Source organism: Lolium rigidum, unplaced genomic scaffold, assembly GCF_022539505.1.
Source record: "Lolium rigidum isolate FL_2022 unplaced genomic scaffold, APGP_CSIRO_Lrig_0.1 contig_42516_1, whole genome shotgun sequence".
NCBI classification, from domain to species: Eukaryota; Viridiplantae; Streptophyta; class Magnoliopsida; order Poales; family Poaceae; genus Lolium; species Lolium rigidum.
The window spans coordinates 11,293-38,715 of NW_025900537.1; the positions used below are offsets into that span (position 1 = coordinate 11,293).

Consider the following 27,423-nt stretch of genomic DNA (forward strand, 5'->3'; position numbering starts at 1 on the left):
GCTAGAAGGATCCGATGGGGCAGAGGAGGAAGAAGACATGATGGCGCAGGAGGGCTTTTGGACTGCTAATGCGAGGGAGATGCAGAGCAGAACTGCTCATAGCGGTTAAATAAAAGGGGATATAGTGGAAATTCAATGCCACAGCGAGTTTCGAGGAAGTGGTGCTTGAAAGAAAGAGAAAAGACTGCCAAGTCACGCGGAGAAGTTGAGAAGGCAAGTCATCATGGTGACGGATATTGCGACGGTTACCGCCACGACATGACCCGACGAAAGAAAGCGTAATGATTTTGGAAATGTCATTTCCAAAACCGGGGGGCATGTGTTATCACCAGAATTTGACCAAGTCAGAGGTGGGCCGCGATCAAGATGGACGTGAAGAATATATATATAGAAGGAATACGTGAATCGGCCTTTTATACCAAATTGGGCTTAATTGCTCATGTATCTGTAACATATTAGATCGCATCTTAGTTTAGAAGTTAGAATCTTACCCGTGCACGGTTTAGTGCACGCCCACATTAGAAAGTCCGCTGGACTATAAATATGTACCTAGGGTTTATGGAATAAACAACAACCAACGTTCAACCACAAACAAATCTCGGCGCATCGCCAACTCCTTCGTCTCGAGGGTTTCTACCGGTAAGCATCATGCTGCCTAGATCGCATCTCGCGATCTAGGCAGCACAAGCCTGCCTACGTTGTTCATGCGTTGCTCGTGCTGAAGCCTTTTTGATGGCGAGCAACGTAGTTATCTTAGACATGTTAGGGTTAGCATTGTTCTTCATGCTGCATGCTTTCGTAGTGCAACCCTTGCATGTCTAGCCGCCCTTACGCCTATCTTAGGCGTAGGGGCGGCACCCCGCTTGATCATAGTTTAGTAGATCCGATCCGTTACGATTGCTCCTTGTTCTTCAAGGATTAGTTTAATATCTGCAATAGTTAGGCCTTACAAGGGGGCGGAGGATCCGGCGGCGTGTAGGGTGACGTTTGCTAGTCCTAGAACGGATGTTCCGGGATCAACCTCGTGTTGGTATTTAGGCCCTGTCTAGGATCGGCTTACGGTCACCGTGCGCGAGCGCGAGGCCCGAACCTGAGTAGGATGATCCGATTATGCGGTGAAAACCCCAGATCGTCGTAGATCTCATTAGCTTTACCTTGATCAAGCAGGACCACCGTATATTCGGACACCCCGTCTGAATCATGGGTGGATCGGCTCTTTGAGCCAATTCACAGGATAACCTGAGAGCCGATCGAGGCTCGTATTTAACGTTTACGTGTGTGCCCTGCAGGAAACTAAGCGAGGCATCATCCACACCTTCCTGACCAGGTATAGGTCAGGTGGCACGCCCTTGTGATAAACATCGGTGCGTGCGACCAGGAGGCTTTGCGGGCCGTCGCTCAGAGGGACTAGGGCCAGCCGCAGCCCTAGTTGCTCCCGGCTCTACGGTGTTGCCCGTCTCTGCCCGCCAGTGGGTTTCTGACGTCAACACTCTCCAGGCTACACCGAGAGTGTGCGGCCGTCGGCACACTGGGCTATTTCTGTAGTGTGCCTCGGTCATCTGACAACTTCTGCTCTAGAATAATTTTATAAGTTTTAAGAATTTATTAATTAAAGCGAGAGTGCACACTCCGTGCACTTAGAATTGCACATAGCCACAACTGCATGTGCACTTATAAAAGTTTTGAGACATCCAATGTCCCATTTCTTTGAACGATCATTTGAATATTCTACATTTCCAAAGGAAAGCAAATGAAAATGCTTCCTCTAGCACGAGTGCCGGTCATATCAAGATGATACCTGCTCGGTTATGTTCCAGTTTTCCTGTTTGTAGTATTCACGCTATACTTTATGTGTTGCTTGTTCGATTAGTAGAATCCCTTGATAGTAACCTCACACCAGAAATGAAAGAAGAAATATGTTTTCAAAATGAAAAGAAATTAAAGAGCAAATATTAGTGTAGTGGGTCTACATTGGGCCACCGCTGGCAGGAGAAGGACGTGGGCTAACATGCCCTGCAGACAAGAAACATGTCACGTGGACCTGGACCACACAATGGCCCAATTGCGCTCGTCTTGCAGCCCCATTTGGAACAGGAAATACTTTTCTGTTCCTGGTGGCAAATAAACGAACCTTGAGAAAAAAAATCCAACGCCCAGCTCGCCAGTATACAAATACACACAGGGGCTACTGTTTCGAGTTTCTTACTTTCTTGATCTTGTATGAACACTATTGTACTCCCTCCGTCCATAAGAAGATGCCAAAAATTTATCCGAATTCAGATGTTATCTATACACTAAAGAGTTTATACATCCGAATTTAGTCAAATTTTCGACATCTATTTATGGTGTTCAAGCAGTGTGTAGAAAAACAATTGTAAAACTACATTTATATTATTACCCGAGCTATCCTGTCTGATGGAGCAGTGCCCTCTCCAGATCTCCTATCTTTAGTAGACGCGATAAAGCATGAAAATAGTTTGATAAGACCTCGAAAAAAAAATAGTTTGATACACGAATCTTCCAGAATTAGATAAAAACAGATTGGTAGGTGGGCCGGCCACATGCTCCATCGGCACTGAATAATTATTAGCCTGAAAAAAGGAGAACATGAAGTCCTGAGCCGAAATTTCAGGTTTTGATATCTGATAGCATGTTGGTGAACAGCAACAGTTAGTTTGAGACAAGTGCTGGGTTCAAGAATTGTGGCACTTTTATCGCACTCGAGCTGTATCATCTCCCTGCTGTTTCCAGAACCTGTCTGAAACAATTATGTACCAGCTTTAACACAATTTTAAGCTAAGATACAAGAGGTACACATTAAAGAGGCTTCTGACATGTTGACAGATCCCAAATGTACATTTTTTTATAGCAAAATGATAGTAATGTTGGGATCTGAAGTTTTGCTCCAGAACAAATGGTGGAAACCACTTTAACACTAGTGTATCCCTTCTTTTTTGAAGGAAAGACTAATAGGATTGAATTCATGTTCACGTGGACTTGAACCAGGTGAAGGTACTGTACATCCACTCCCCAACCACTTCCTTGGTCTATTTCTTCTTCTTGTTTTCATCTACTACCTTCTTCGGTTTAGTTAAGAAGGTAACAACCCATACTCCTAGCAGGGTTGCTTGGAGGGGTGCAAGCCAATATACCAATAGGTGGTCAAATGTCGCATGATCTCCTCGAGCATAAGCCCAAGCAAAAGCCTGCAAAATTTAACAGATAGGAAATCGTTAGAGAACTGAAAGATGTAGCAAGTAATGCATGTCAGGTGTTTCTATTTTGGGGATAAAAACTAATTCATGATATAGAACTAATCTCGATAGCTATTATGTAGGAATGAACATCTGATAATTAGTTAGTTGATGTGATATACCATGATCATCATGTGAGTCTTTGATAGCATGAATGGACCATCTTTGAGGCAATGAGAAAAGGTATGTATGTGGAGCCATTTAGGCAATCTTAGAAACTTCTTGATTTTACAGCCTAAGTTTGATATCATCATGATACAGAAGTTGACAATTGGATAATGTGAACATTGTACAGCTCAATCGATCATATTATATGCAACGAAACAGAAGTACTATGAACTGCTGCCTAGCCGAAACCTATTTGCAACCAGAACAAAATTGGTGCAGCCATACATGCATTTGCATAGTATTACTTCGTATTCGATTCATATGGAAGTTACGCACATGTGTTGTAGTTCAAATCCAAGAGGTCAGTTTCTAGATCAGTTATGACCATAGGTGTAGAAAGCACTTACAGATGCAGGGTTCATAATCCCTCCAGTACTATCCGAGCTAAGGATATGAATTGTCATTTTCCAAATGCTCGCGATCCATGTCTTCATAAAGAATCCCTTTTCTTTCTTTTTAAGTGTCACTGACACCATAACAACCAAAAGAGTTGCCAGTCCTTCAGCTAATGCTCCGTGATGAACGCCGACGCTTAACACAGCTCCTTTACCTACTTGAGGGAAAGCTGTTCGGATGAGCTTCACTCCTAGAACCGCCCCAATCACCTGATAACACGCAGATCCATAAATCAATATGGCTGCACCAAATAGGCCGCTCAACCAAAGATAAAGTGGTCATTTTTCAGAAATATATTTATAAGTCTCTGCCCCTTACAAAAGTAAGGAACATCTTCCCTGCAACAGAAAAAGTATGAAACATCTTCCTTGCAACAGAAAAAGTATGAAACGTCTATGGTTCACCATCGATTAGTTAGATCCAATGGTTCGTCTCTCCCCTGTAACCGATTTCATGTGGACTAGAAACAAAACATTTAGTGTCACACCTTTTATGTCCCCTCTTCTCCAATTTTTAGAAATCATCTACACTGCCAACACAGATACTTTCCAGTCAATTTACATATGAATTGACTAAAATTGATCACAAGATAATAAGGCTGACTATGCCACATCCCCAAACAGTTGGTATTTTCACTCCCTTCAGATGAGTAGCGTTAAATTTAACTATGCTAGACTTCTTTGACATGCCTTAATAGTTAATTGCAAAGCGAAAATTCACATATGAACCCAAGCTCATATGCTCCTGCTCGGCTGCTCTAATAAAAAAACGATAACATAGCAAACAAAATTTAAAAATCTGATTTTTTTTATAACGAATTTGTTAATGTGTTCTAACTGCATGCAACATTTGTAGAGAGATGAAATGTGTGGTGGTCTATGGATAAAAGACAAAATTCGGTGTTGTTTAGAGTATTTAGATTTGTTGTTTACAACACTCAGATTTGTCTTTCTTTTGTTTAACATCGTATTTATCCACTTGTGCGCTACAACATAAAAACGAAAATCACAATAGCTTAGTTTTAGGGCATCCAGAATGTGGCCAAATACAGGTGCCAAAACTCCACTTGCTATATCGACTATTATAGCTTAACATTGTGGCATAGGTATGTCGATAGGAATATAGAAACGACAACACCTCATCGATTAGTTACATGACATTATAAGATAATAACACACTGCTGTAGGGTATTTAGAGGCAATTGATCATTTGCCCTCAAATAGGTATTATGTGCTGCTCTAATTGTAATCGTTCCTATCTTGATAAAAAAAAATTAGCTACACGTTCCTTTCCAGTAGATAAAAGGGAGAGACAGGGCGACGCACGCCTCACCTGGGCAGGGACCCGTAGGAAGACGGTGAAGAGGTAGAGGGCGGGGCCACCGTGGGAGGCGACGGCGCCGGAGAGGGCGGTGAGCGGGTTATATGAGGCGCCGCCGGTGAGCGATTCGAGCCCGGCGAAGAGGAACATGTACACGACAGAGAGCGAAACCTTGGCGGCTTCGCCCTCCGGGGTCCCGCCGAGGCCGAGCACGCTGTACACGAACAGCTTCACCAGCGCGCCTGCGCAGACCCAGAGCGCCGCGAGCACCAGGTCGCCAACGACCAGCCACGGCCGGATGCGGCCGCTCGACGCCGGAGCCGGAGCCATGGGCGGGCTCGGGGGGAGCTGCCGGGCGTGGGAGAGGTTGGCTGCCGGTGCCTGCGGCGGCAATGGCTTCCGTTACCGCGAGGGATTCTTGTGCCGGGATTAGACACAGACAGGAGACAAGCTAGAAATTTGGAATTTTAAATTCGGGAGCGGGTTAAGAATAGATTCCCCATTGATAGGAAACCTCTGCCGTAGTGGTGTGCGTCCATGATTGTCCACAACGGGTACAGTCGCGCTGTCCAACCTTACATTTGTGGACGTTCGCAAAGTGACCTGCAAGTGCAACACATGCCACCGTCGCGTCTCCTCTCTTCCAGCGACGGAGGTGGCGACGACCCACTTGCCGCTCCGGCGGTAGGAAGGAGGGGCACCTTGTTCCTCCACTATATGTACCTAGGGTTAGCGATTGTGTGTTATGGTGCGTCGTTGGATTGTGGAAACAACACCCTCAAATAAGTCTACCTCAACTCTATTCTCACACCGACGGTGATCTTCATAACAACGTTTCGGAGTTGATGGCGATTTGTGCTTGATAATCCTTCAGATCGATAGCGTGGTTTTCTCACCATGTCTTCATGACTGGGTGGATGTTCTAGAGCAAGGATGTTGGTTCGGAGGTGGTGGATCTGACCTTTTTCCGACTTCGTCAATGGGTTGTGGTGAATCTCGGTCCAAGTAAGCACATGGATGTCACCGATAGACGTGCCACAACGATATGTGTCTCACTGCCTACATCGAGCTTATTCATAGACTAACAAAGCCTTGTTGGCAAGGTGCTCTCTCGAAACTGGCAAATGTGTAGGCTCGGCGTCTCTTCCACTGTGCATCTAGGTGGTGTTGGAGTTTAGCGGCGGCGGCTGGCTTCAGCGAGTGCAGGAAACCAGGGATAGTTTTGTATTTTCCTATCTCTTAGATTTTTTTCTACACAAATTTTAGGTACACTGTTTTCGTTTTCTGGTATGTTAGTTTCCATGTTTGTTTATTGATGTAACTTGATTGTCTATTAATGAAATATGTGGTTTCTCTCTAAAAAAACACATGCCACCAGTGGCCCAGCGAGTCAAGAACTCTTCTCTCTCACTCTTTGTTATTAGGGCATCTCCAACGGTTGGACGCATTTCAGATGCAAATAGGGTGACCGTGCAAGTCCGTCTACATCAGTTGCGGACGGGAAAATGAAATTTAGGCCACGACTGTCCCGTTGCATCTAGGATTGCCCCAGCGGCAGGATACACTGGTCGCACATTTTTTCATTTAAATAAAATAAGTTACATAGCCTTAAAAATATAAAACATGAAAACATAAAAATGCCATGGCACGCTAAAATCCTAAACCTAGCCTACTCCTCGTCGTCGCTGGGTACCTGGGTCAGGTCAACGACGTCCAGGATCTACCATGGCTAGTTCGAAAGCGGCGGAGCATATGCCGATGTGGCCGGTGGTGAAGGTGGAGGTGGAGCGACCGCCGGTGGCCACTAGGGCAGAGGCGGCGGAGCAGGCGGCACCGATTATTGCAGCGCTAGGTTCAAAGACTCTTCCTCCGAGAGGCCTGGTGGCATGACATCGATGGTGTACTGGGGCATCGGTGGCGGCTGCATCATCTCCGATATGAGGATGCTGAGCCTCGTCGCCTCGTCCTCAGTTAGCTCCTCCAGCAACTCAATCTACATGCCCTCCTGATGCGCCAACTGGATCGCGTGGAAGACGCTGGCGATGAAGTCTCTGAGTCGTCCCGCGGAGGAGGCATACGTGGCAGCGTAGGTGGCCGCGTACGCAACCCTTGCAACTATGGCGGCCAACCAAAATTGAAGTCCTTGTCACCGAGGAACCACGCCTTTCGTCACTTGTCGAGCTCTATGTGCCGCTGGTAGTAGTTGTCCCACATGGGGGAGTCGGCGGCGAACTCGGGGTCGTGGAGGAGATCTAGAGGGAGGATGATGCGTCGGTGCTCGATCTCTATCCCGTTGATGGCCAAAATGTGGCGCCGGCGTGATGGGCACCCACGCCATGCTGAGGCGCCACCCGCCCGACAGATGCACGTCGCTCCATCCGACGCACGGCTGCTAGTTGTCATAGAACATCCCGGCAACCGTGGAGAGAATGGGGACCCTCTGAGGTGGTTTCTCCTCCTTGGCCTCCTACAATGGTCCAGCCTCGTGGTCATTCTTCTTCTTACACATGGCTTTGCGGTGGCATGGTGTGTTGTCCGTGTGTTTTGGTGCAAGTGTGGCTAGGGAGGTGTGGGCGATGGCAGGATGTTGCCGGTGACCTTTTAAGGATGGACAAGCGCAGGACACAAAGGCGCGTGCCAAGGCGCGTGCCATTGATGACGGCGCGCCCGCCGCTAAGCAGGCTCGTGGAGATAGGCCGTGGACACGCGACGCATCCGCGCAAACACATTCACGGCGTAAATTTGAGTCGTGTTTGCGTCCCTGCGGACATGCCGAACATTTTGCGTCAAGCCGCTAAAGTTTAACCCTATTTATGGACCACGCGGTCGCAAAGGACCAAGAGCGTCAGGTGCTCGAGATGCCCTTATCAATGGAGCTCTCTGGCGACATTACCTTAGATGCCTAGATCAAAGAGAGAACCCTTTCCAACATCCCACCTGTCTCTGAAAGCGAGATTTGAGTTTTGGCATTGCTTCCAAAATGCAACTTACGTTATTAGTTTGTACTACAGAAAAATTATCAAATCTACCAACAGCACTAGTTTGCAAAAGTATCATGACACAAAACCAAGCATATAATTTCCACATGTCTGATTTTCTTTTGAGAATTGATGGTCACGTTTTAAAAGCTTGACCAATACTACGCCCAAAAGGCCATCGTTTTAATGGCGAGAGAGGGAGTAGCACAATTCAAACCATACCATCGCAATTTCTATAGTGTCTAAATTAGATGCTCAGATTTTGAACCAAGTTTGGTTAAAAGTTAAACCAGAGAGCTGAAGGAATATCACATAACCAAAATTCAGTATATAATACTGAACGATGACAGAATTTGTTCAAAGTTACAGAAGATTGGTAAGATCAAGTTGGGACGTTGGCGGGATCCCACCGACATCTCTAAGATCACCTCTGCTACATGGGCATGCAACCAAACAACCCTTGAATCTTCTGAGCAGAACACAAGTGACCAAAATAGAGTTCAGAAATTTCAGACAACGTTGCAAACCACCCAGCAAAAAAAAGAAAAAAAAAAACTTGCCACAGCCAACAAATCCTAACCTTCGAGGCTCCGCCCACAATAGAAATTTGCATGCAAACGATTTACCTTTCAAAGGTCACGCAAGGAACGACAGACAAAATATGCATGAATCCACGGCAAAACACACCAAACCATGCTTAATGCATTGACTTCAGACCGGATTCTCACCATACACATTTCATGGAGAATCCAGGTAATTCTCGAATCATCTCTGGCAAATGCATGTGATAACTGAAGGTAAAAGGACCACGCGGATATGGAGAAATTGATTGCGATTGAAGAAGTCCTGGTGTGACCATAATCTATCACTGTTGCTAATGAGGCTTATTTTGTTCCGCTTGTAGAGCACCAATAAATGACACTAACATGATGATGCTAAGATTGCCTTGACCAACTTCCATCATTGGTCCGATGGAAGACCCGGGGGCTGTACTTTGGAAATGTGTCTTCCCAGTCTGGATTCTCCATCAAGTATTTCCATTTCCTACATCAAGAAAGTACAAAGCAAGATTTATACATACAGCAATCTCTTCCGAAGGCAGACCGTTGTTTCAGTTATGCAGGTGATCTAAGATCTTAGTTAATCATGGCTCATGAGTCATACCTAAATAAACAGAAAGATTGCACTCACACTTACCAGTAAATCGCAAACATATGATAGAAATGGTTCATGCAATAGAGTTTTTAGTTTTTTTTAGGATAAAAAGAACACACACCTTCTGTCGGTTTCCACAAAATGAGGTGGTTCTGCAGCTGGAGAAGTGGAGCACTGAAGCAAGACTTCAGAGTCCGAAAGCTCGTTAAGTGAGAATGCTATTTCTGCCCAGTCTGGCATCCTATACAAGCAGGACAAGAGACAGTTATATCACACAGAATAGTTAGTTAACTAACAAAGTAAGGAGGCCCAAGTACTCATGTAATATGTATACTCTTAAAATTTCCCAAAGTATTATGCAAGATGCAGTTTATATGCATGACAACAGAAGTCCCTTTACTAAAATAGCCAGAAGGAAGACATTTCCTTTTGGTTTCTGTTCTAAGGTGTTGGGCAAGGACCAAAGACTGAAAATATTATTATAATTTATTGTTTTCCGCAAACAATTATATATTTATTGCGTGCTGGAATACAATAGTGGGTCGAATCTTGGGCCTGAACATGGCCTGCCCATGAATAGGAATGATTCCTACACATGGTTCAATTCAGTGACGAATTATAGGAAGTGACAAAACCACTGTAGAGCATTTCATCATAGGGGTAGGGGGTATTGAACACATATGGAGTATGATTACGATAATTCAGGCAACATATTCAATTTGCCCTATTGCAATAATGAAAATGCCAACATTTCTTTCCAATCAGTACTTGAACTACTTCACCTATGGAAATTTTTAAGATCAGACTGAACCAAACAGCAACCTGTGTGATGTCATCTAACGCCTATGTCCATAGATTATTGTTCAGGGATACGAGGTCAATACTTAAAGACGAAAAGGAGGAATATGTAGCTACAAAGTACAAACATCTTCAATTTATCATGTGCATGAAATTGATGGAAAGATACAAGAGACGAACCAGCGGGTAGGGGCAATTTGGAAAATATCAGCATGTGTGTCGTAAGTCTCCAGCAACTTTGCTTTCCAATTTGGATCATAAGAAGAAACACTCACACGAATTCTTCTGACTATTTCATCAGGACACCTTGAAGCCATTTCAAAGCTTGCAGGAGTGACAACCCCAGATGATGTTTGCATCTGAGACAGCAGGGGTGTTTGTTTGTGAGAAAACTTCCTTTAAAGTAGGGTATGTTTAAAAATACTTTAGAAGAACTGTTACGTTTTTTTTTTCGAAATGGAGAAGAACTGTTACGTGCAGGAATAATTCCAGATTACACAAATTAGCGAATGAAATGATAGTCCAAGATGCAGACAAAATCGAATTTCCTCTCACACCTTTTCCTTCTCCTTTTGGATTGCTCAAATGTTCCTCTGTGCCACAGCTTTCAAGGTTTTGATTTTACAAATGTGGCATTCACAGGTACTAAAAACAGTACGAATCAATGCTTTAATAGATTCAGATGTGAGGAAATCACTAACCACAAATCCACCAACTATTGGTCGTGCATTGCCATAAGAATCAGTCATAGTGTTGTTCCCAAGAACACAAAAAGACCGAAGGTGGAATTGTTGCTCGTATTTATGCAGCACTTCAACTATCTTGCAGCAAAGTGGATGGGAGTATCCTTCCTGCTTGTTGCGCTTCCCTCCAGAAGAATGGACTACCTGTAGGGCGAATAGTTGTAATTAAATGGTTCCTCGTGTATATTGTGACAAACAAGAGATCTAAAAGAAATTTAACCACCCAACAAGTTATGAATTCAACCTTTGTAGACGAATCGTCGAAGGCACCAATCAGGTGAACCTGTAATCAAATGCTAGTAAGAATGTTCCCAATGGCGCTTATTGTATTTTTAAAGGGGAAAATACTGGTGAAGAGACAAACATCAAATGGTGCATTGTCAGCACCAAGTAATTCTAGCATCTGTTTGAACCCTCCTTCTACAATATTTGGAAAGTCCATATGGCTAATGGAAATCCTGAAATGAATTAATGGAAGATCAGAAAATGAATGAATGTCTTTCCTTTTGCGATTTGAGAACATAGATGAATTTCTGAAGAAAGTAAAGTCTTACAGGGTCAGATAAAACGCTCGCTTCATTTCACTTACATTCCAGTCTTGTTGTTACGAATTATAACACCCACACATGTAGTCATCTCATCTGTGCCCACTAACTACAGATGAAAAAGAGCCGATTAACTCACAAATCATGCAATTTGAACAGTCTAGGCGCTGCGCAGAACAATGCTGTAATCATTCTAAGAAGAATGGCAGCTTGAGTGAAATTTTACAGAAAATGATAATGCACTCTAACAAGATGCCAACTAACCAGCAACACAAACTCAAAACTAGTCAGGCAATCAGGTATAGCCAAGCTTTACATCAAATGCATCTGCGAAATTAAGATTGGTGTTCCTACAAGTTGGCTTTCCTATTCGAGGACAACTTATATCCTTTAGTAAAATACATTTACAGCTCTGAGTTACTATCCACTGGCCTTCATGATCATAAACCAATCCAACTAATCTTATAATTTGAGTGAGTTGATCAAAATATACATCTAAACTACCAAAGTGAACTCCACGAGTGCCTGCCTAATCCCCATTTACCAGGAAGCACCAGCTACTGCTGCCTTTATCCCGTAGGGAACAAGTATGATTTCCTCCACGGGAAATGAAAAACACCTCTGCGGCAGCAAAACATGGAACTAAGCATCCGCAGGAGTAACTCGATTCCCTGAACGCAGAAACTGATTAGAACGACCAGGATCAGACCAAGGACCCCCAATCTCTACTGATCAAGCCGTGAGGACCTGAACACGCACCTCGACGCGCGCCGGATCCACCGTGGCGTACTCCCTCTGGAACACGTACACGTTCCTGGGCCCCTCAGGCCCCGACGATACCTGCCTCTCCGGCGTGGCCCTGAGCCGTTCGGACGCGGCGCAGAGTCCGGGGTTTCCCATGAGCGCCGCCACGAGCTCCCTCCCGCTGCTCCCCTGCGAGAACCGAGAGTCGATAAGATCAGAGAGAGAGAGAGGGAGCACGCGTCAAAGTTCACGCGCATGGGCGTCACCGCACGCACCGTGGGGGAGGAGCCGGAGGGGGCGGAGGAGGAGGTGACGGGTTCGCCGTCGACGAGGAGCATATCGCCGTCGGAGTAGGCGTGGTTGGGCTTTGGGGTAAATCACAAAGTCGACGCTTCGTTCTGTCCGATCGCACGTTGTTTGGCCCAGTATTAGATGGAATGGATCTAGTCTCGTTTAAATTGCTTGCTTTATACTCCCTCCATTTCAATAAATAAAGCCTATTTTTATTTTAAGAAGTTAAGTTAAGTAAAATTTGACCAAATGTATAGAAAAATATCAAGAAGAATGATATTACGTAGGTATCATATAAAATATATTTCATAATGTATCTAACAGTGTTGATTTTGAATTGTACATAATAATGTTTTTTATCAAATTTAATGCTGTTTAACTTAAAAAAAAATAAGTCATACTCATTAAAACGGAGGTAGTACGTGATAAACTAGGAACTTCGTTACTCAATCGCATCAGGTTGGAGCTGCGTGGCATGGCAGAGTTTAATCTTCCGCAAAGCCAGATCCGTTGGCATGTATAACATAGAAACGCACCAGGTAGACTCTGTCGACTGTCCGCAGTCCAAAACCAAGAGATGGAGTCTGGACGAGTGACGTTAGCGAGTGCAGTAAGGGCGTCGGCAAATTCAATTTAGCCGCAGGGCATTATTTAGGCGAGAGACAAGAAGTACATAGGTTAAGGTCTGAGGGCTATTTAATTCACAACAATACACAAACACAAGAACAGAAAAAGGCCCAGTATTGTAATGGCAATACGGCATGGCCAGTACTTTGAATCAAAGAGGCCATGAAATTCCCAGCACTCAACCAAAGGAATTGCAAGTGTATATATTTGAGACACAATTGTGGCAGCATCTGTCTTCTAGGGTATGCAAATTTCAATATCACTTTCTTCCATGAAATCTTTGTTATGTAGACAGCCATAGGCCAACCAAACTATACATGTCACTTGAACTTCATGAATCACCAAACATTTTCTGCTGACGAAGATTATAGGAGTGGTGGCATGGCTTCTGCCAAATTGATGCTATATAAACAAGAGGAAAGATTCTCATGATTTATCATGGCAATAAAGACTAGACTCAGATATACATTAATCATCAATCACGATATAATATTTCCATCACAACATGCAACTACGGACAAAAAAAATTCAAATAATTGTTACCAGTGCAGTACTGGCAATCCTAACAAAATGACCACTAGAGATCATTGGAAAACATAGTTCGGTGGCTTTGGTCAGCAAGTCGAAAGATAGTCTGGAACAGTAGACTTCATTATGCTTATTTCCATAATTCAGCTTAAGCAGCAGAAGTGAAGCAGAGTAACTACAAATGTTTTGACAAAAAAGATTGTTGCCAATCAAAGTGCATGAACATCATTTGCCCATCTCCCAGACAACCCCACCATCCTCTGCATGCATCAACTAACAAAAGTAAGAAGATGTAGGAAATAGACAATCGATGAAGCAAAACATGCATAATGCATAAGTGATTTCCGTGGTATAGTCCAACATCTCAAATCTCCTAACAGAGTAGTTTTCTTAAAGTAAGTGGTACCTCCAAGCTCCTGCTATGAAATGCAAGATTGTACCTTTGATCTTTTTTTTAATCCAAACCTCAACCAACATCCCTGCACCAACTCCAGCAACACAAATAGCACCATAGATAGCCAATGCAGAAGGCAAAGATCGTCGAGGCAGAAAGTAACACTCGGGGACTTGTCTGATTTTCTTCGGAAGACGCTTCTTGACAACCGGCTGACTTGACTCAGTAGTCACTGCACCACTCACTGTCTTCCAGTCCGCATTCTTCAGCATATCTTTTGAGTCTTCGCTGCCCATCCTGAAACTGCCCATGCATAAATGTTAATCAGAACGATCTCCATACAACATCTTAAAGACAGTCAGAAATAGCCGTTGTACTTCAAATAACACGCTGCTAGTCCTAGATTCATGGAGAATATAAACAATGGAACAGAAAGTCATGTGCCCCCCCCCCCCCAGCAGACGTTGACACGCTTAGCTAACTCACAGGTACAGTGGCAGGTCAGAGTTGGATTACATTCTAAGTTGCATAGGACAGGGATGCAAATATGGGGATACGACATTTCCTACAAACACCAACTCAGGGATACGGCAGGTATACATTTCTTTTGAGAAAAAACACAATGTGTCCTCCAAACAATCAGCATTGCTAACATTCTCCGCTCTACCACATCCCACTTACAAAGATGAGAGGTAATTACTTGTTTTCTTCTTGTACTACTACCATTGCAATATTTTGCTCAAGGACACCCTCAAAAACATGGTTTAGAAAAGCATTTGTATTGTGTATCCACTCCTAAAATGCCTTCCACTATCATTTCACCCATTATACATCCAACTAGCTTTCTAAAGGCATGATTTGGTTTAATACTTCAATCTGAAATAAAAAGAAATTGCTGCAAATACAACATTATATAGTCTAAATCACTCCACAAACTAAAATGGAAGGCCACCCATCAAACAGCACATTAATTCCACCTTCACACATTATACAAATAAACAAGGCAGCAATCAACATTTATTCCACAAAGAGGAGAAAATGATACTTGCTTGCTTCCGAAGTATGAACCCTTTTCTTCTATGTTGCTTCAACACCAAGATCAGGACAAAATTACTTCAGACACTCAGGAGCCAGCACTTGCTAGTTTGCAGCTATACTCAAGTTCTACACGCAAGAACAGAAAAAATAAATAACAGAGAACCTAACATGTATTTGAGGACAAAGGCTAATGGGTTCCCACAGGTAAAAGTAAAACAGCAACCCTGAAAGTCCATTCAGGAACATGGATAACATGTTCTAACTTTGTGTTTATAAAGAGCGTGTAGTGTAACAATGAAGTACCAGGTTTGGTAAACTAAACCTGACAATATCAAATCTGTACAGTTCTAAATATCACAATAAGACCATAATTTAGGCAGTAGTGGAACTATTTATCAAAAAGCCACAACAGCTGTATCTAGCGTAGCATAAAAAAAATTACAGAAAATTAAAGCTAGATATTTATCCCATAAGCCCATGCCTGCTCCCAGCGCACAGCCATGACATGCACGCATGTCCCAGAAATAAACATTTGCATGGATTCCTATCACATTGGTGCCACAGCTAGAATCATACATCGAAAGAACAACAGACTGCTAAATGATATCCATTTAAGTCAAGAGCAATTGTATACTTGGCATTCGGAAACAGGGGTAGGCAGGAGAACCGCTAGTGATGTGGGAACCGAAGAAACACTACAACCATCCCTAAACACCGCCAATGCCTACCTAAAATCCATCAAAATTCGAGATTATTGCTGGACATACGACTACCAAAACCAGAGAGAAACCTCTTAGGTCTTGGAGAGAACGTGGGGGTACGACGGTGTGTAGATCCGGTGGCCGTCCAATCAACACGGGGTGAAGCGGTCACCAAGAGATAGTTCCGTCCAATCCGCAGGGTGGCGCGTCACCTCCGGTGGCCGTCGAATCAGCAGGGGGCGTCGTCGTCAGCACGGGCGGCGCGGCACCGTCACCATGGTTCGAGCGGCACGGACCTTGTCTTGCAGAGCGCTGTGAGGGAGGAAGGCGGGCACGACGGGACGGAGGGGCGGGGGCACGGCGAGGCGGCGCGCAGGCAGCGGCGGACTGGCGGTGGCGTCGCGCTAGGGGAGGGGAACAGGGGAGAGGAAGAAATTAGAGCAAGGTTTTTTTTTAGAGGTTAGAGCATCTCTAAGCCCCTAAAAGGGCCAGAACCGAAAAGTAACCGCTAATTTACGGGTTCGGTCTGAAACATGGCACGGATCAGTTACCGTAAACGAGGTAAAACCGAATTTATTTTTTCGGGCCGAGACTGAAAACTCAACTCGGCCTATATTTGTAGGGGTTGAAGAAGCGAACTGAACAATGAAACTATACTCTTGGCGCGCTGAAATTTCAGGACGAGCTAACGGCCTCCACCACTACACTCGCCGGAATTCAACTAAATTCGCCAGAATTCAACCAAATTCCGGCGAGCTCGTGACGGGGCAGGGCGGAGCGGGGCGGGGCGACCTCGTTGCGACATCGGGCGGGGCCGGGGCGTGCGAGGCGGAGGCGTGGCGGCGCGGGCAGAGCCGGGGCGAAGCTGGGACGGGACGGCGCGGGCGTGGTCGCGGCCAGGGGAGGGGCGACGCGACCAGGGGAGAGCCGGTACGGGGCGGAGCGGCCGCGGCCGGCGGAGGGGCGGCGCGGGCAGGTCCGGGACGGGGCCATTGGCGCCGGTCGGGCGCGGCGCGGGCGCGCGGCGGGCGCGACGGCGCGGGGCGGCGGGCGCGGGAGGGCGGCGCGCGCGCGGCAGGGCGCGGCGGGCGCGGGGCGGCGCGGCGGGCGCGGCAGCGCGCGAGGCACGGTGCGGGGCGGCAGGGCGCGGCGGCCGGGCTCGGAGCCATGCGCGGCGCGTGCAGGGGCAGGTGCTGGCTGTGAGGAGGAAGATGAGGAAAAGAGAGGAAAAAAATAAAAATAGGATATTCTTGAAGATGCCTTTTTACAGTTTGGCTTTTCAGTTTCTGTTCTGCGCCAGTCATTTTTCGACCCGTAAATACGAGTTCAGTGATCCGAACTCGAGTTTTTCGGTTCCAGTTTTTACAGGCTCTGTTAGAGATGCTCTTAGAGCAAGGTTTAGCTCACCGCATTCAAACAACGACCATCCTACATAGTTTGACACTTTCAAACTTATCCTACATCTAAATAGAATCCTACTCATTAGAACTACTAGGAAGTTTGGCGCGGCGGCACGCCGCGCCCGTGGTGCTAATCTTCTAGTTGACGTAGTTGGTGATTATTTCTTTGGTTCTTTGATGTTTTTTTGATCCATTGCGTATGTACTTCCTCCGTTTCGATTGGATTGACGTGGAACGGATGCAACGCAGCACATATATAGGTATTATTATCCTAGCGCCGAGATTGGAGGCACTACCTTTGAAGAGTTGATAAAGATTAAAAGAAAAGTCTTCTCAAAGTCATTATAGGAGTAGTACCTCGCAGTTCATTGGAATGTGTTTTCTGAACATTTTCGTTTATACATTTTAAGTGGTGGAACATAAGAAAATCTTCTCAATGTTACCGTGGGAAAACATTGAAGCTACTGTGTAATTTAAGTGGTAAAGCTGAAAAGAAAAGCTTTCTCAAAATCATCGTAGGAGATCCCTGATATTCTTTGGAGTGTGTTTTCTAAGAGATTTACCATCGGAGATTACCTATGTAATATTATTATTGTGTAAGATGAAAAATTATGTCAAAGATTTATCATCAAATAAACTATCGCTGAAAAGTTCCTACCGCCAAAATATATTGTTCACCGCTATGATAAATAGGAGTGTAAAAGATTTACTATCAAAATTTACCTATGAAAAATTATTATCGGGTAAGATGAAGAATCATTTTCAAAATTTTACCCTAAAAAAGTATAGCTCAAAAACATTCCAATTGTCGCTAAAATTTATTGTTCACCGATGGTACTATTCATCTTTCCTCTAGTTGCTGCGCAAAAATATTCCTCACCGCTATGTAATTAGTAGTGTAAATTATGTCGAAGATTTAAAATTAAAATTTACCTATGAAATATTATTATCGAGCGAGAGGAAGAATTATGTTAAAAGTGCAACTAAAAAAGTATCGCTAAAAATTACTCTTATTGCAAAAATATGTTAAAAGTGTAACTAAAAAAATATCGCGAAAAAATTACTGTACTCTATTTTCTGCAGAAATTTACTGTTCACCCGTGGTACTGTTCATCTGCGCTATGAACAGTGCCCTGATGGCCTGAGAAGTGAGCAAACAAAACATTCCAATTGTCGCTAAAATTTATTGTTCACCGATGGTACTATTCATCTTTCCTCTAGTTGCTGCGCAAAAATATTCCTCACCGCTATGTAATTAGTAGTGTAAATTATGTCGAAGATTTAAAATTAAAATTTACCTATGAAATATTATTATCGAGCGAGATGAAGAATTATGTTAAAAGTGCAACTACAAAAGTATCATCAAATAAACTATCGCTGAAAAGTTCCTACCGCCAAAATATATTGTTCACCGCTATGATAAATAGTAGTGTAAAAGATTTACTATCAAAATTTACCTATGAAACATTATTATCGGGTAAGATGAAGAATCATTTTCAAAATTTTACCCTAAAAAAAGTATAGCTCAAAAAAATTCCAATTGTCGCTAAAATTTATTATTCACCGATGGTACTATTCATCTTTCCTCTAGTTCCTGCGCAAAAATATTCCTCACCGCTATGTAATTAGGAGTGTAAATTATGTCGAAGATTTAAAATTAAAATTTACCTATGAAATATTATTATCGAGCGAGAGGAAGAATTATGTTAAAAGTGCAACTAAAAAAGTATCGCTAAAAATTACTCTTATTGCAAAAATATGTTAAAAGTGTAACTAAAAAAATATCGCGAAAAAATTACTGTACTCTATTTTCTGCAGAAATTTACTGTTCACCCGTGGTACTGTTCATCTGCGCTATGAACAGTGCCCTGATGGCCTGAGAAGTGAGCAAACAAAACATTCCAATTGTCGCTAAAATTTATTGTTCACCGATGGTACTATTCATCTTTCCTCTAGTTGCTGCGCAAAAATATTCCTCACCGCTATGTAATTAGTAGTGTAAATTATGTCGAAGATTTAAAATTAAAATTTACCTATGAAATATTATTATCGAGCGAGATGAAGAATTATGTTAAAAGTGCAACTACAAAAGTATCGCTAAAAATTACTCTTATTGCAAAAATATGTTAAAAGTGTAACTAAAAAAATATCGCGGAAAAATTATTGTATACTCTATTTGATGCAAAAAATACTGTTCACCCATGGTATTGTTCATCTGCTCTATGAACAGTACCTAAAGCAACGAAATTTCTGCAAACCGGGTCAGCTTTAATATATAGTATTATAAACGAGGGCCTCCCAATCAACGCTGCCCTAGAATTTAGAGGGAATCAAGAAGGATTCCACCATTCAGAGGGTATTCAAACTTATCTAAGGTGGAAGATCTGTCCTGCAGCATTGTAGGACAATTCGGAGGGCACGAGAAAGATTCTACCATCATTATTGGGATCGTAGCCGAGACATGGATATGCATGTTTTTTTAGATGCCCGGTTCTTGCAATGACATCAATGATCTCTGTTGTTCACCTCTTTTTACCAAGCTTTCCAATGACGAGTCACCGCCATCGGTGATGTTTCAAGCAAATGGCCGCACCTACAACATGGGCTACTACCTTGTAGATGGAATCTTTCCGAAGTGGCCTACATTTATGAAGCTAATTCAATCCCCTCGCGGTAAGAAAGAACTCCGGTTTCGTAATGCTCAGGTGGCGGCTAGAAAATATGTGGGGCGAGCATTTGGTATTTTACAAGCTCAATTTCCAATTGAAATATGACCGGCTGGGTTTTGGAATTAATATATCCATTGGTACATCACGAATGATAGCATGATCATTGAGAATGAGTGTGCAACAAAGATGAGGTGTCTGGTATCTATGCCTTGATGAGTCAACAAGTGCGGCCGTGTAGAGGTGGAGATCGGGTCGAGCGCTTTATTCAGGCTCATCAATTAAAGATTTAGATATGTACGATGATATTCAAAAGGATCTCATCGAGAAGTGGTGGAGGTAGAATGGTGAACAAAACTACTAGGGTTATCACCATGTCATGTTGTTGTATGTGATGAACTCTCTGTTATTTATGTGTTGATTCTTATGCTACTTGATGAACTATTTGTATTGTGATGTAAGAAAATGGATGTTGTACAGGCGTGGGTGTGTTCTAAACCGTTAATTTATTTCTCAAGATTCCCGCTCGATGTGGTAGAAGGAAAAAATAGCTCTCTCTCCTACTTTTATCCGAATCTCAAAGCAAAACGGACCGCGACGAAAACACCGACACCCATGTGTGTAACTACAAAAGTTTTCCGGTGATGTAATAATTAAGATCTATTTGTTTTCTATTTCTTAGATTTTTTAGATGAAGTTTCGTATTATATGTTTCATATACGTATGCAATAGTGGAGGAGGTTGTGTGGCGGCCTTGCCCTATTTTACATCATCTTGTGTGGCACACGTGCCCTACTTTACATCATCTAGAAAACATAAAAAATTACACATGTGATGCAAAACCCACTTTGTAGTGATATATAATTTTTTTACATTACCTGCTTTTGTTGCCCTATAATACACCAATTGAGATTAGAGATACTCTTAGAGGAAAAATGGGGGTGGTACCCTAAAAAACTAACTTTTGCATTACCTCATGCAAAAAAAAATTGCTCCAATAGGTGCTCCATAGCTATATGGTGATGCAAAAGAAGAAAAAAATCCCAACCGCGACATGTCTCTCAACCATCACTCTACAAACATTCCCACCTCCTCTCTCGTAGCCGCACAGTCATTGATCCCTCGTGTTTCCGCCCCTATCCCACCAAATAGCCACTAGATCCGCCGCTGCAGCGTCCTGCCCCTCTGTTCCTCGCAGAAGCGTGGTGAATCACGGTCAAATCGTGCCGCTCCGCCGCCCAAGAGATCGAAGGTTCTCAGTGATGTTCGGTTAGGACAATCCGGCCGCTGAGATTATGGCTGACGATCAATGTTGGTGGCTCGGCACCTTCGCATCGTCGGGGCTCCTCGTAGCTCGTAGAGTTCGGTCGGCCGTGATCGGAGCTAAATTTTGCTGAGGTGGACAGCCGGGGTGGATGCTGAGTTCTCCCCGCCAGAGGTGTGATACATCTCAAACGTATCTATAATTTCTTATGTTCCATGCTACTTTATTGATGATACTCACATGTTTTATACACATTATATGTCATTATTATGCATTTTCCGGCACTAACCTATTGACGAGATGCCGAAGAGCCGATTCTTCGTTTTCTGCTGTTTTTGGTTTCAGAAATCGTAGTAAGGAAATATTCTCGGAATTGGACGAAATCAACGCCCAGGGGCCTATTTTTCCACGAAGCTTCCAGAAGACCGGAGGAGATACGAAGTGGGGCCACGAGGCGACGCCACACTAGGGCGGCGCGGCCCAGGTCCTGGCCACGCGGCCCTAGCGTGTGGGCCCCTCGTGACGCCCCCGACTCTGCCCTTCCGCCTACTTAAAGCCTTCGTCGCGAAACCCCCAGTACCGAGAGCCACGATACGGAAAACCTTACTGAGACGCCGCCGCCGCCAATACCATCTCGGGGGATTCAGGAGATCGCCTCCGGCACCCTGCCGGAGAGGGGAATCATCTCCCGGAGGTCTCTTCATCGCCATGATCGCCTCCGGATCGATGTGTGAGTAGTCCACCCCTGGACTATGGGTCCATAGCAGTAGCTAGATGGTTGTCTTCTCCTCATTGTGCTATCATGTTAGATCTTGTGAGCTGCCTATTGAAAGGACACGGATGTCGCCTAGAGGGGGGGTGAATAGGCGATTTAAAACTTTTACGAGATGGGCTTAACAAATGCGGAATAAAATTAGCGTTTACTTTTTCAATCCCAAAGCCTATATACTATTGAAAGTGCATGGAGCCCCCATGTGTGGTTTTGGTAATTAATGACAATCCCTATGGACTAATGTTTGCATTGAGTTATATTTGTAGGAGTTGTCCATAGGCAATTCTTGAACCATTTGTTGGCTTCAAGGTTGCAATAAGAAGAAATTGATGAAGGATATCAAGTGTCAAGTATGTCTTGAAGATGAAGATGAAGTGAGCCCTCAAGTTACTTCAAGACATCAATATGATGAAGAATGAAGAATGAAGTGCAAGTTCAAGATGAGCCAACTCGAAGAGTTCATAAGCTTGAAGCTTGCCATGGAGAAATGAAGTGCAAGTTCAAGATGAGCCATCTCGAAGAGATCCTTTGCTTGAGTCTTGCCATACATATGGTGATCATGGATATGTGAAGATGCGCCGAAGAAGAAGCTCTCCCATGGTGGATTATGGGGGAGCAATCCACATGGTGGTCATGGTTATGTGAAGATGCGCCGAAGAAGAAGCTCTCCCATGGTGGATTATGGGGGAGCAATTGATGCGTGCAATCGACACGTCCGTTGGGAACCCCAAGAGGAAGGTGTGATGCGTACAGTAGCAAGTTTTCCCTCAGAAAGAAACCAAGGTTTATCGAACCAGGAGGAGCCAAGAAGCACGTTGAAGGTTGATGGCGGCGGGATGTAGTGCGGCGCAACACCAGGGATTACGGCGCCAACGTGGAACCTGCACAACACAACCAAAGTACTTTGCCCCAACGAAACAAGTGAGGTTGTCAATCTCACCGGCTTGCTGTAAACAAAGGATTAGATGTATAGTGAGGATGATGATATTTGTTTGCAAAGAACAGTAAAGAACAATAGCAGCAGATTTGTATTTCAGATGTAAAGAATAGGACCGGGGTCCACAGTTCACTAGAGGTGTCTCTCCCATAAGATAAATAGCATGTTGGGTGAACAAATTACAGTCGGGCAATTGATAAATAGAGAGGGCATGACCATGCACATACATGATATGATGAGTATTGTGAGATTTAATTGGGCATTACGACAAAGTACATAGACCGCTATCCAAGCATGCATCTATGCCTAAAAAGTCCACCTTCAGGTTATCATCCGAACCCCTTCCAGTATTAAGTTGCAAACAACAGACAATTGCATTAAGTATGGTGCGTAATGTAATCAATAACTACATCCTTAGACATAGCATCAATGTTTTATCCCTAGTGGCAACAGCACATCCACAACCTTAGAACTTTCTGTCACTGTCCCAGATTTAATGGAGGCATGAACCCACTATCGAGCATAAATACTCCCTCTTGGAGTTAAGAGCAAAAACTTGGCCGAGCCTCTACTAATAACGGAGAGCATGCAAGATCATAAACAACACATAGGTAATAGATTGATAATCAACATAACATAGTATTCTCTATCCATCGGATCCCGACAAACACAACATATAGAATTACAGATAGATGATCTTGATCATGTTAGGCAGCTCACAAGATCCGACAATGAAGCACATGAGGAGAAGACGACCATCTAGCTACTGGTATGGACCCATAGTCCAGGGGTGAACTACTCACTCATCACTCCGGAGGCGACCATGGCAGTGAAGAGTCCTCCGGGAGATGATTCCCCTCTCCGGCGGGGTGCGGAGGCGATCTCCGGAATCCCCGAGATGGGATTGGCGGCGGCGGAGTCTCGGTAAGGTTTTCCGTATCGTGGTTCTCGGTGCGGGGGTTTCGCGATGGAGGCTTTAAGTAGGCGGAAGGGCAGGTCAAGGGCGTCACGAGGGGCCCACACAACAGGCCGGCGCGGCCCGGGCTTGGGCCGCGCCGCCCCGGTGTGTCGCCACCTCGTGGCCCCACTTCGTCTATCTATATCCCCGTGCACGAAAACATTAGGTTTTGTCGAGAATCATTATGTTTTAGATTTTTGAAACATAATAAAATTTAATGTTATTTATAGCACGAATCTTAAAACAGGAAATAAAGAAAATCGAACGGCAACCACATGCATGGGTGTCCCATGCATTGGAGAAAGACATTTCTGCATAAACCACAATCAAACCCCAGTTACAGTTCTTGTCCTTACCTCACAACATAGACTAACATAAGTCTGTCTGTGTTAAAAGCACTCACATTCAAGGATTACCTTGTTGGTGACGAAAGACCTGCGGACTAATATGATCGTTGAGTTATGTTTGCTTCCACCAATAGTTCTTTGTTTTACTTACCTGTATATTTACTATTCTTCAATTTATCATAACTGTTTTTTTTAAAGAAAAAAAACCATGAGAACAGGGCTGGTGAAAAAAGAAACAACACAGCAGCAAGGCTCTCCTTCTAAGCATCATCTGCAAACTGCTCCTGGAAAGTCATCAGATTAAGCTCGGACGAGCCGCCGTTCGTGATAGCCTCCTGCACTTTCGCCTTCCATGCTATCGAGCTGCTCCGTATGGCGGCACCCTCCTCTGTATCACCCATGACCATTTCCATGCACCTCGTGAGCTCCTTGGCGTCCAGAAACCTGTCTGTGTCTATTGCGGTGCGCACACCAATGCCCCACTCGACAACGAGGCGCGCATTGGTGTCCTGGTCGGACCACTGCGGCACTGCCACCACCGGCACGCCGCACGCCACGCTCTCCAGGCTGAGGCACGCTTCCGCAGTGGACGCCGCTTTCGTTGCGTCGATAGCGGCGATGCGGCGCCTTCTGCGGTCGGCCGTTATGAAGGAGCGGTGTTCCATCTCCTTGTCCCACTCCTCCTGCGACATGTTCGGCGGCTTCTCCTTCGGCGCGACGGTGCGCGGCTTCGGCGTCACCTTCGCTGGAGCCTTTCTCTTCGGTGGCATGGCGGCGGCGAGGGTTTTTGGGGGTGGAGGCTGGATGGGAGATGGAGCGGCGGGCGGGGGAAATGAGCGGCGAAGGGAACGGGGTTTTGGTGGAGAAGATATATAATGTGGGGATGTGTGGCTGACAGGCGGCTTCCACGCCCAAAATTTTCAGCCTAGCGAGGCGCCGGCGCGCCCGATTCGCACCCTTGGCCAAGGGGCCGACACAGGGTTGCCGGTGCTTCTAGCTCGGAAAACTGCTGGCGCTATTTGGAGTGTGCCGGTGTGTGCCCATTTTCGCTATCGGCCCCCAAATCGCTATCGGGGCCGCTATGGGGGACGCCGGTGGAGATGCTCTAACAAGTCCAAATTAGCCAGCTCCTCTTTCAGTCACGTTTGGTGGACATGTTTACTGGAGGGGAGGATCTCCACTTTCTTTAAGCCAGGATATATCAAATCTTAATTACCCTAATTTGTTAGCTAGTAAACAGAATGAGTGAATTGTGATGAGAAGTATCTATTACACATTTCCTCACAGATACTAAATAAATCATGTCTTCCTACTTAGAAGACATTATGCTTTTCTAAAGCAGGGGCTACATGTTTTATTCCCCCCCCCCCCCCCACCATAAACCACGAAAGTGGCGATTCTCCCATCCAGGAAAACATTAGATTTCGTCGAGAATCAGTGTGTTTAGATTTTCAAAACATAATAAAATTTAATGTTATTTGTAACACAATCTTGAAACAGGAAACAAAGCAAATCGACAACCACATGCATGAGTGTCCCGTGCATGGGAGAAAGACATTTCTGCATAAACCACAATCGAACCCCAGTTACAATTCTTGTTCTTATCTCACAACATAGACTGTAACATAAGTCTGTCTGTGTTAAAAGCACTCACATTCAAGGATTACCTTGTTGGTGACGAAAGACGTGCGGACTAATATGATCGTTGAGTTATGTTTGCTTCCAACAGAAGTTCTTTGTTTTAGTTACATGTATTCTTCAATTTATGACAACTGATTATTTTAAAGAAAAAAAACATGAGAACAGGGCTGGTGAAAAAGAAACAACACAGCAGCAAGGCCCTCCTTCTAAGCATCATTTGCAAACTGCTTCTGGAAAGTCATCAGATTAAGCTCCGACGAACCGCCGTCCCTGATAGCCTCGTGCACTTTCGCCTTCCATGTTATCGAGCTGCTCCGTATGGCGGCACCCTCCTCTGTATCACCCATGACCATATCCACGCACCTCGTGAGCTCCTCGGCGTCCAGAAACCTGTCCGCGTGGATTGCGCCGCGCACACCAATGCCCCACTCAACAACGAGGCGCGCGTTGGTGTCCTGGTCGGACCATTGCGGCACTGCCACCACCGGCACGCCACACGCCACGCTCTCCAGCGTCGAGTTCCACCTGCAGTGCGTTACAAAGCACCCAACTGCCGGGTGCGACAGTACCCGCACCTGATCGCACCACTCCACCACCATGCTCTGGTCGTCATCGTCGTCATCATCATCGTCGTCAGTGTCTCTGTTGTCCTTTCGCACCACCTGCAAGTACGACCGGCCGCTCGCGGCGAGGCCACGCTTCATCTCTTCCTTCTGTTGCTTGGTGGTCGCGGCGAGGCTCCCAAACGACATGTACACCACTGACCGCGCTGGCTTCGTGTCCAGCCACTCCATGTAGCCCTTTTCGTCGTGCTCAAAGAGATCTCCCACGACGGTGTTTGTGCCACTCCTAGTGTCGTCGGTGAAGAGTGATAGGACGGCTGGACCGATGGGGAACATGTCCAGTTCAGGGACGGACGCGAGGGCGCCAACCTCCAGCGCCTCGACGGTGTTCACGAGCACCATGGGTTTCCTTCCTCCTGTGCTGATGTCGACGTCCAGCTCCAGCTGTTGGAACGTCCTACGGATGTTGCCGAACGCCGCAACGATCCTCCCGTCCGTGAGGTCGGTGAAGAAGCTCGGGAGGTCGCGGATGGCCATCGGCGGGAGACCTGGCATGGCCACCGTGAACCCTGGCTCGGCGGCGTGCTCCGTCACGATCCTCTCGTAGCCGTGGAAGTAGTGCCAGTACACGGCCAGCATGGTGGCCGGCTGGTTCCAGTACAGCGCGCGTGGTAGACCACGCTTGCGGGCGACCTCGGCGGTCCACCACATGAGCATGGTGTACAGGACGCACGTCACGGGCTGGCCCCGCGCCGCGAGACGGTCTAGCACCGCCGATAAGGTGTCGGGGCCGACGCGGCCAAACGCCTCACAGTACCTCCGGGCGTCGTCCCCGTTGCCGGCGAAGAGGTGGAAGCCGCGGTCGTAGCCGTCGGAGTAGGGGACGTAGGACATGCCGCCGTCGTGGACCTCCTCGTCCGGGGACGCGAGCGAAGGGAACATGAGCCGGTGCGCGGACACGGCGGCAGACAGCGTCACACGAGCGCCGGGCATGGCCCGCACGAGGCGCTCTGCGAGCGCGCGTGCTGGGTTGATGTGGCCCTGTCCCGGGAACGCGACGACGAGGAAGTGCTGCGGCGCCATGGATGCACACGCTGGCTGGATGTCTGGACTGGAGTCCTTCGCGTCTTCAACCTACCAAGTCATCTGCCCGCTGCCAGCCTGCCACCGCTGGAAACACCACCGCATTTCAATA

The 27,423-nt window shown here is 45.5% G+C and overlaps 4 protein-coding genes across 4 annotated transcripts; all 4 read right to left on the minus strand.

Annotated features, from left to right (window-relative positions):
- Nucleotides 1-2,811: 2,811 nt before the first annotated feature.
- On the minus strand, nt 2,812-5,468 carry LOC124681427 (aquaporin SIP2-1-like). The gene is made up of 3 exons (XM_047216350.1): nt 5,151-5,468; nt 3,770-4,027; nt 2,812-3,206 (listed from the first exon to the last, which is right to left on the minus strand). Exons 1-3 carry the CDS (start codon nt 5,466-5,468, stop codon nt 3,048-3,050), a joined length of 735 nt encoding a protein of 244 aa, XP_047072306.1. The 3' UTR covers nt 2,812-3,047.
- A 3,470-nt stretch (nt 5,469-8,938) lies between these two features.
- Nucleotides 8,939-12,498, minus strand: LOC124681428 (protein N-terminal asparagine amidohydrolase-like). The gene is made up of 9 exons (XM_047216351.1): nt 12,377-12,498; nt 12,117-12,290; nt 11,402-11,466; nt 11,177-11,270; nt 11,057-11,095; nt 10,771-10,956; nt 10,250-10,428; nt 9,393-9,512; nt 8,939-9,160 (listed from the first exon to the last, which is right to left on the minus strand). The coding sequence occupies exons 1-9, from the start codon at nt 12,437-12,439 to the stop codon at nt 9,052-9,054; spliced, it is 1,029 nt and encodes a 342-aa protein (XP_047072307.1). The 5' UTR covers nt 12,440-12,498; the 3' UTR covers nt 8,939-9,051.
- A 978-nt stretch (nt 12,499-13,476) lies between these two features.
- LOC124681429 lies at nt 13,477-15,868 on the minus strand. Its single transcript, XM_047216352.1, has 3 exons — nt 15,770-15,868; nt 13,988-14,244; nt 13,477-13,807 (listed from the first exon to the last, which is right to left on the minus strand). The coding sequence occupies exons 2-3, from the start codon at nt 14,235-14,237 to the stop codon at nt 13,773-13,775; spliced, it is 285 nt and encodes a 94-aa protein (XP_047072308.1). The 5' UTR covers nt 14,238-14,244; nt 15,770-15,868; the 3' UTR covers nt 13,477-13,772.
- Nucleotides 15,869-25,856: 9,988 nt separating this feature from the next.
- LOC124681430 (cyanidin 3-O-rutinoside 5-O-glucosyltransferase-like) lies at nt 25,857-27,330 on the minus strand. The gene has a single exon (XM_047216353.1). It carries the CDS (start codon nt 27,309-27,311, stop codon nt 25,872-25,874), a length of 1,440 nt encoding a protein of 479 aa, XP_047072309.1. The 5' UTR covers nt 27,312-27,330; the 3' UTR covers nt 25,857-25,871.
- Nucleotides 27,331-27,423: the final 93 nt, after the last annotated feature.

Coding starts and splice junctions, on each gene's coding strand:
- LOC124681427 (XM_047216350.1), bottom strand. CDS start 5,468: ATGGCTCCGGCTCCGGCGTCGAGCGGCCGCATCCGGCCGTGGCTGGTC. Junction 4,028..5,150: donor TCCTACGGGTCCCTGCCCAG/GTGAGGCGTGCG, acceptor GCGTGTTATCAG/GTGATTGGGGCGGTTCTAGG. Junction 3,207..3,769: donor GGATTATGAACCCTGCATCT/GTAAGTGCTTTC, acceptor TAAATTTTGCAG/GCTTTTGCTTGGGCTTATGC.
- LOC124681428 (XM_047216351.1), bottom strand. CDS start 12,439: ATGCTCCTCGTCGACGGCGAACCCGTCACCTCCTCCTCCGCCCCCTCC. Junction 11,096..11,176: donor CTGACAATGCACCATTTGAT/GTTTGTCTCTTC, acceptor ATTTGATTACAG/GTTCACCTGATTGGTGCCTT. Junction 9,161..9,392: donor TTTGTGGAAACCGACAGAAG/GTGTGTGTTCTT, acceptor TTCTTGATGTAG/GAAATGGAAATACTTGATGG.
- LOC124681429 (XM_047216352.1), bottom strand. CDS start 14,237: ATGGGCAGCGAAGACTCAAAAGATATGCTGAAGAATGCGGACTGGAAG. Junction 13,808..13,987: donor GATTAAAAAAAAGATCAAAG/GTACAATCTTGC, acceptor TGATGCATGCAG/AGGATGGTGGGGTTGTCTGG.
- LOC124681430 (XM_047216353.1), bottom strand. CDS start 27,311: ATGGCGCCGCAGCACTTCCTCGTCGTCGCGTTCCCGGGACAGGGCCAC.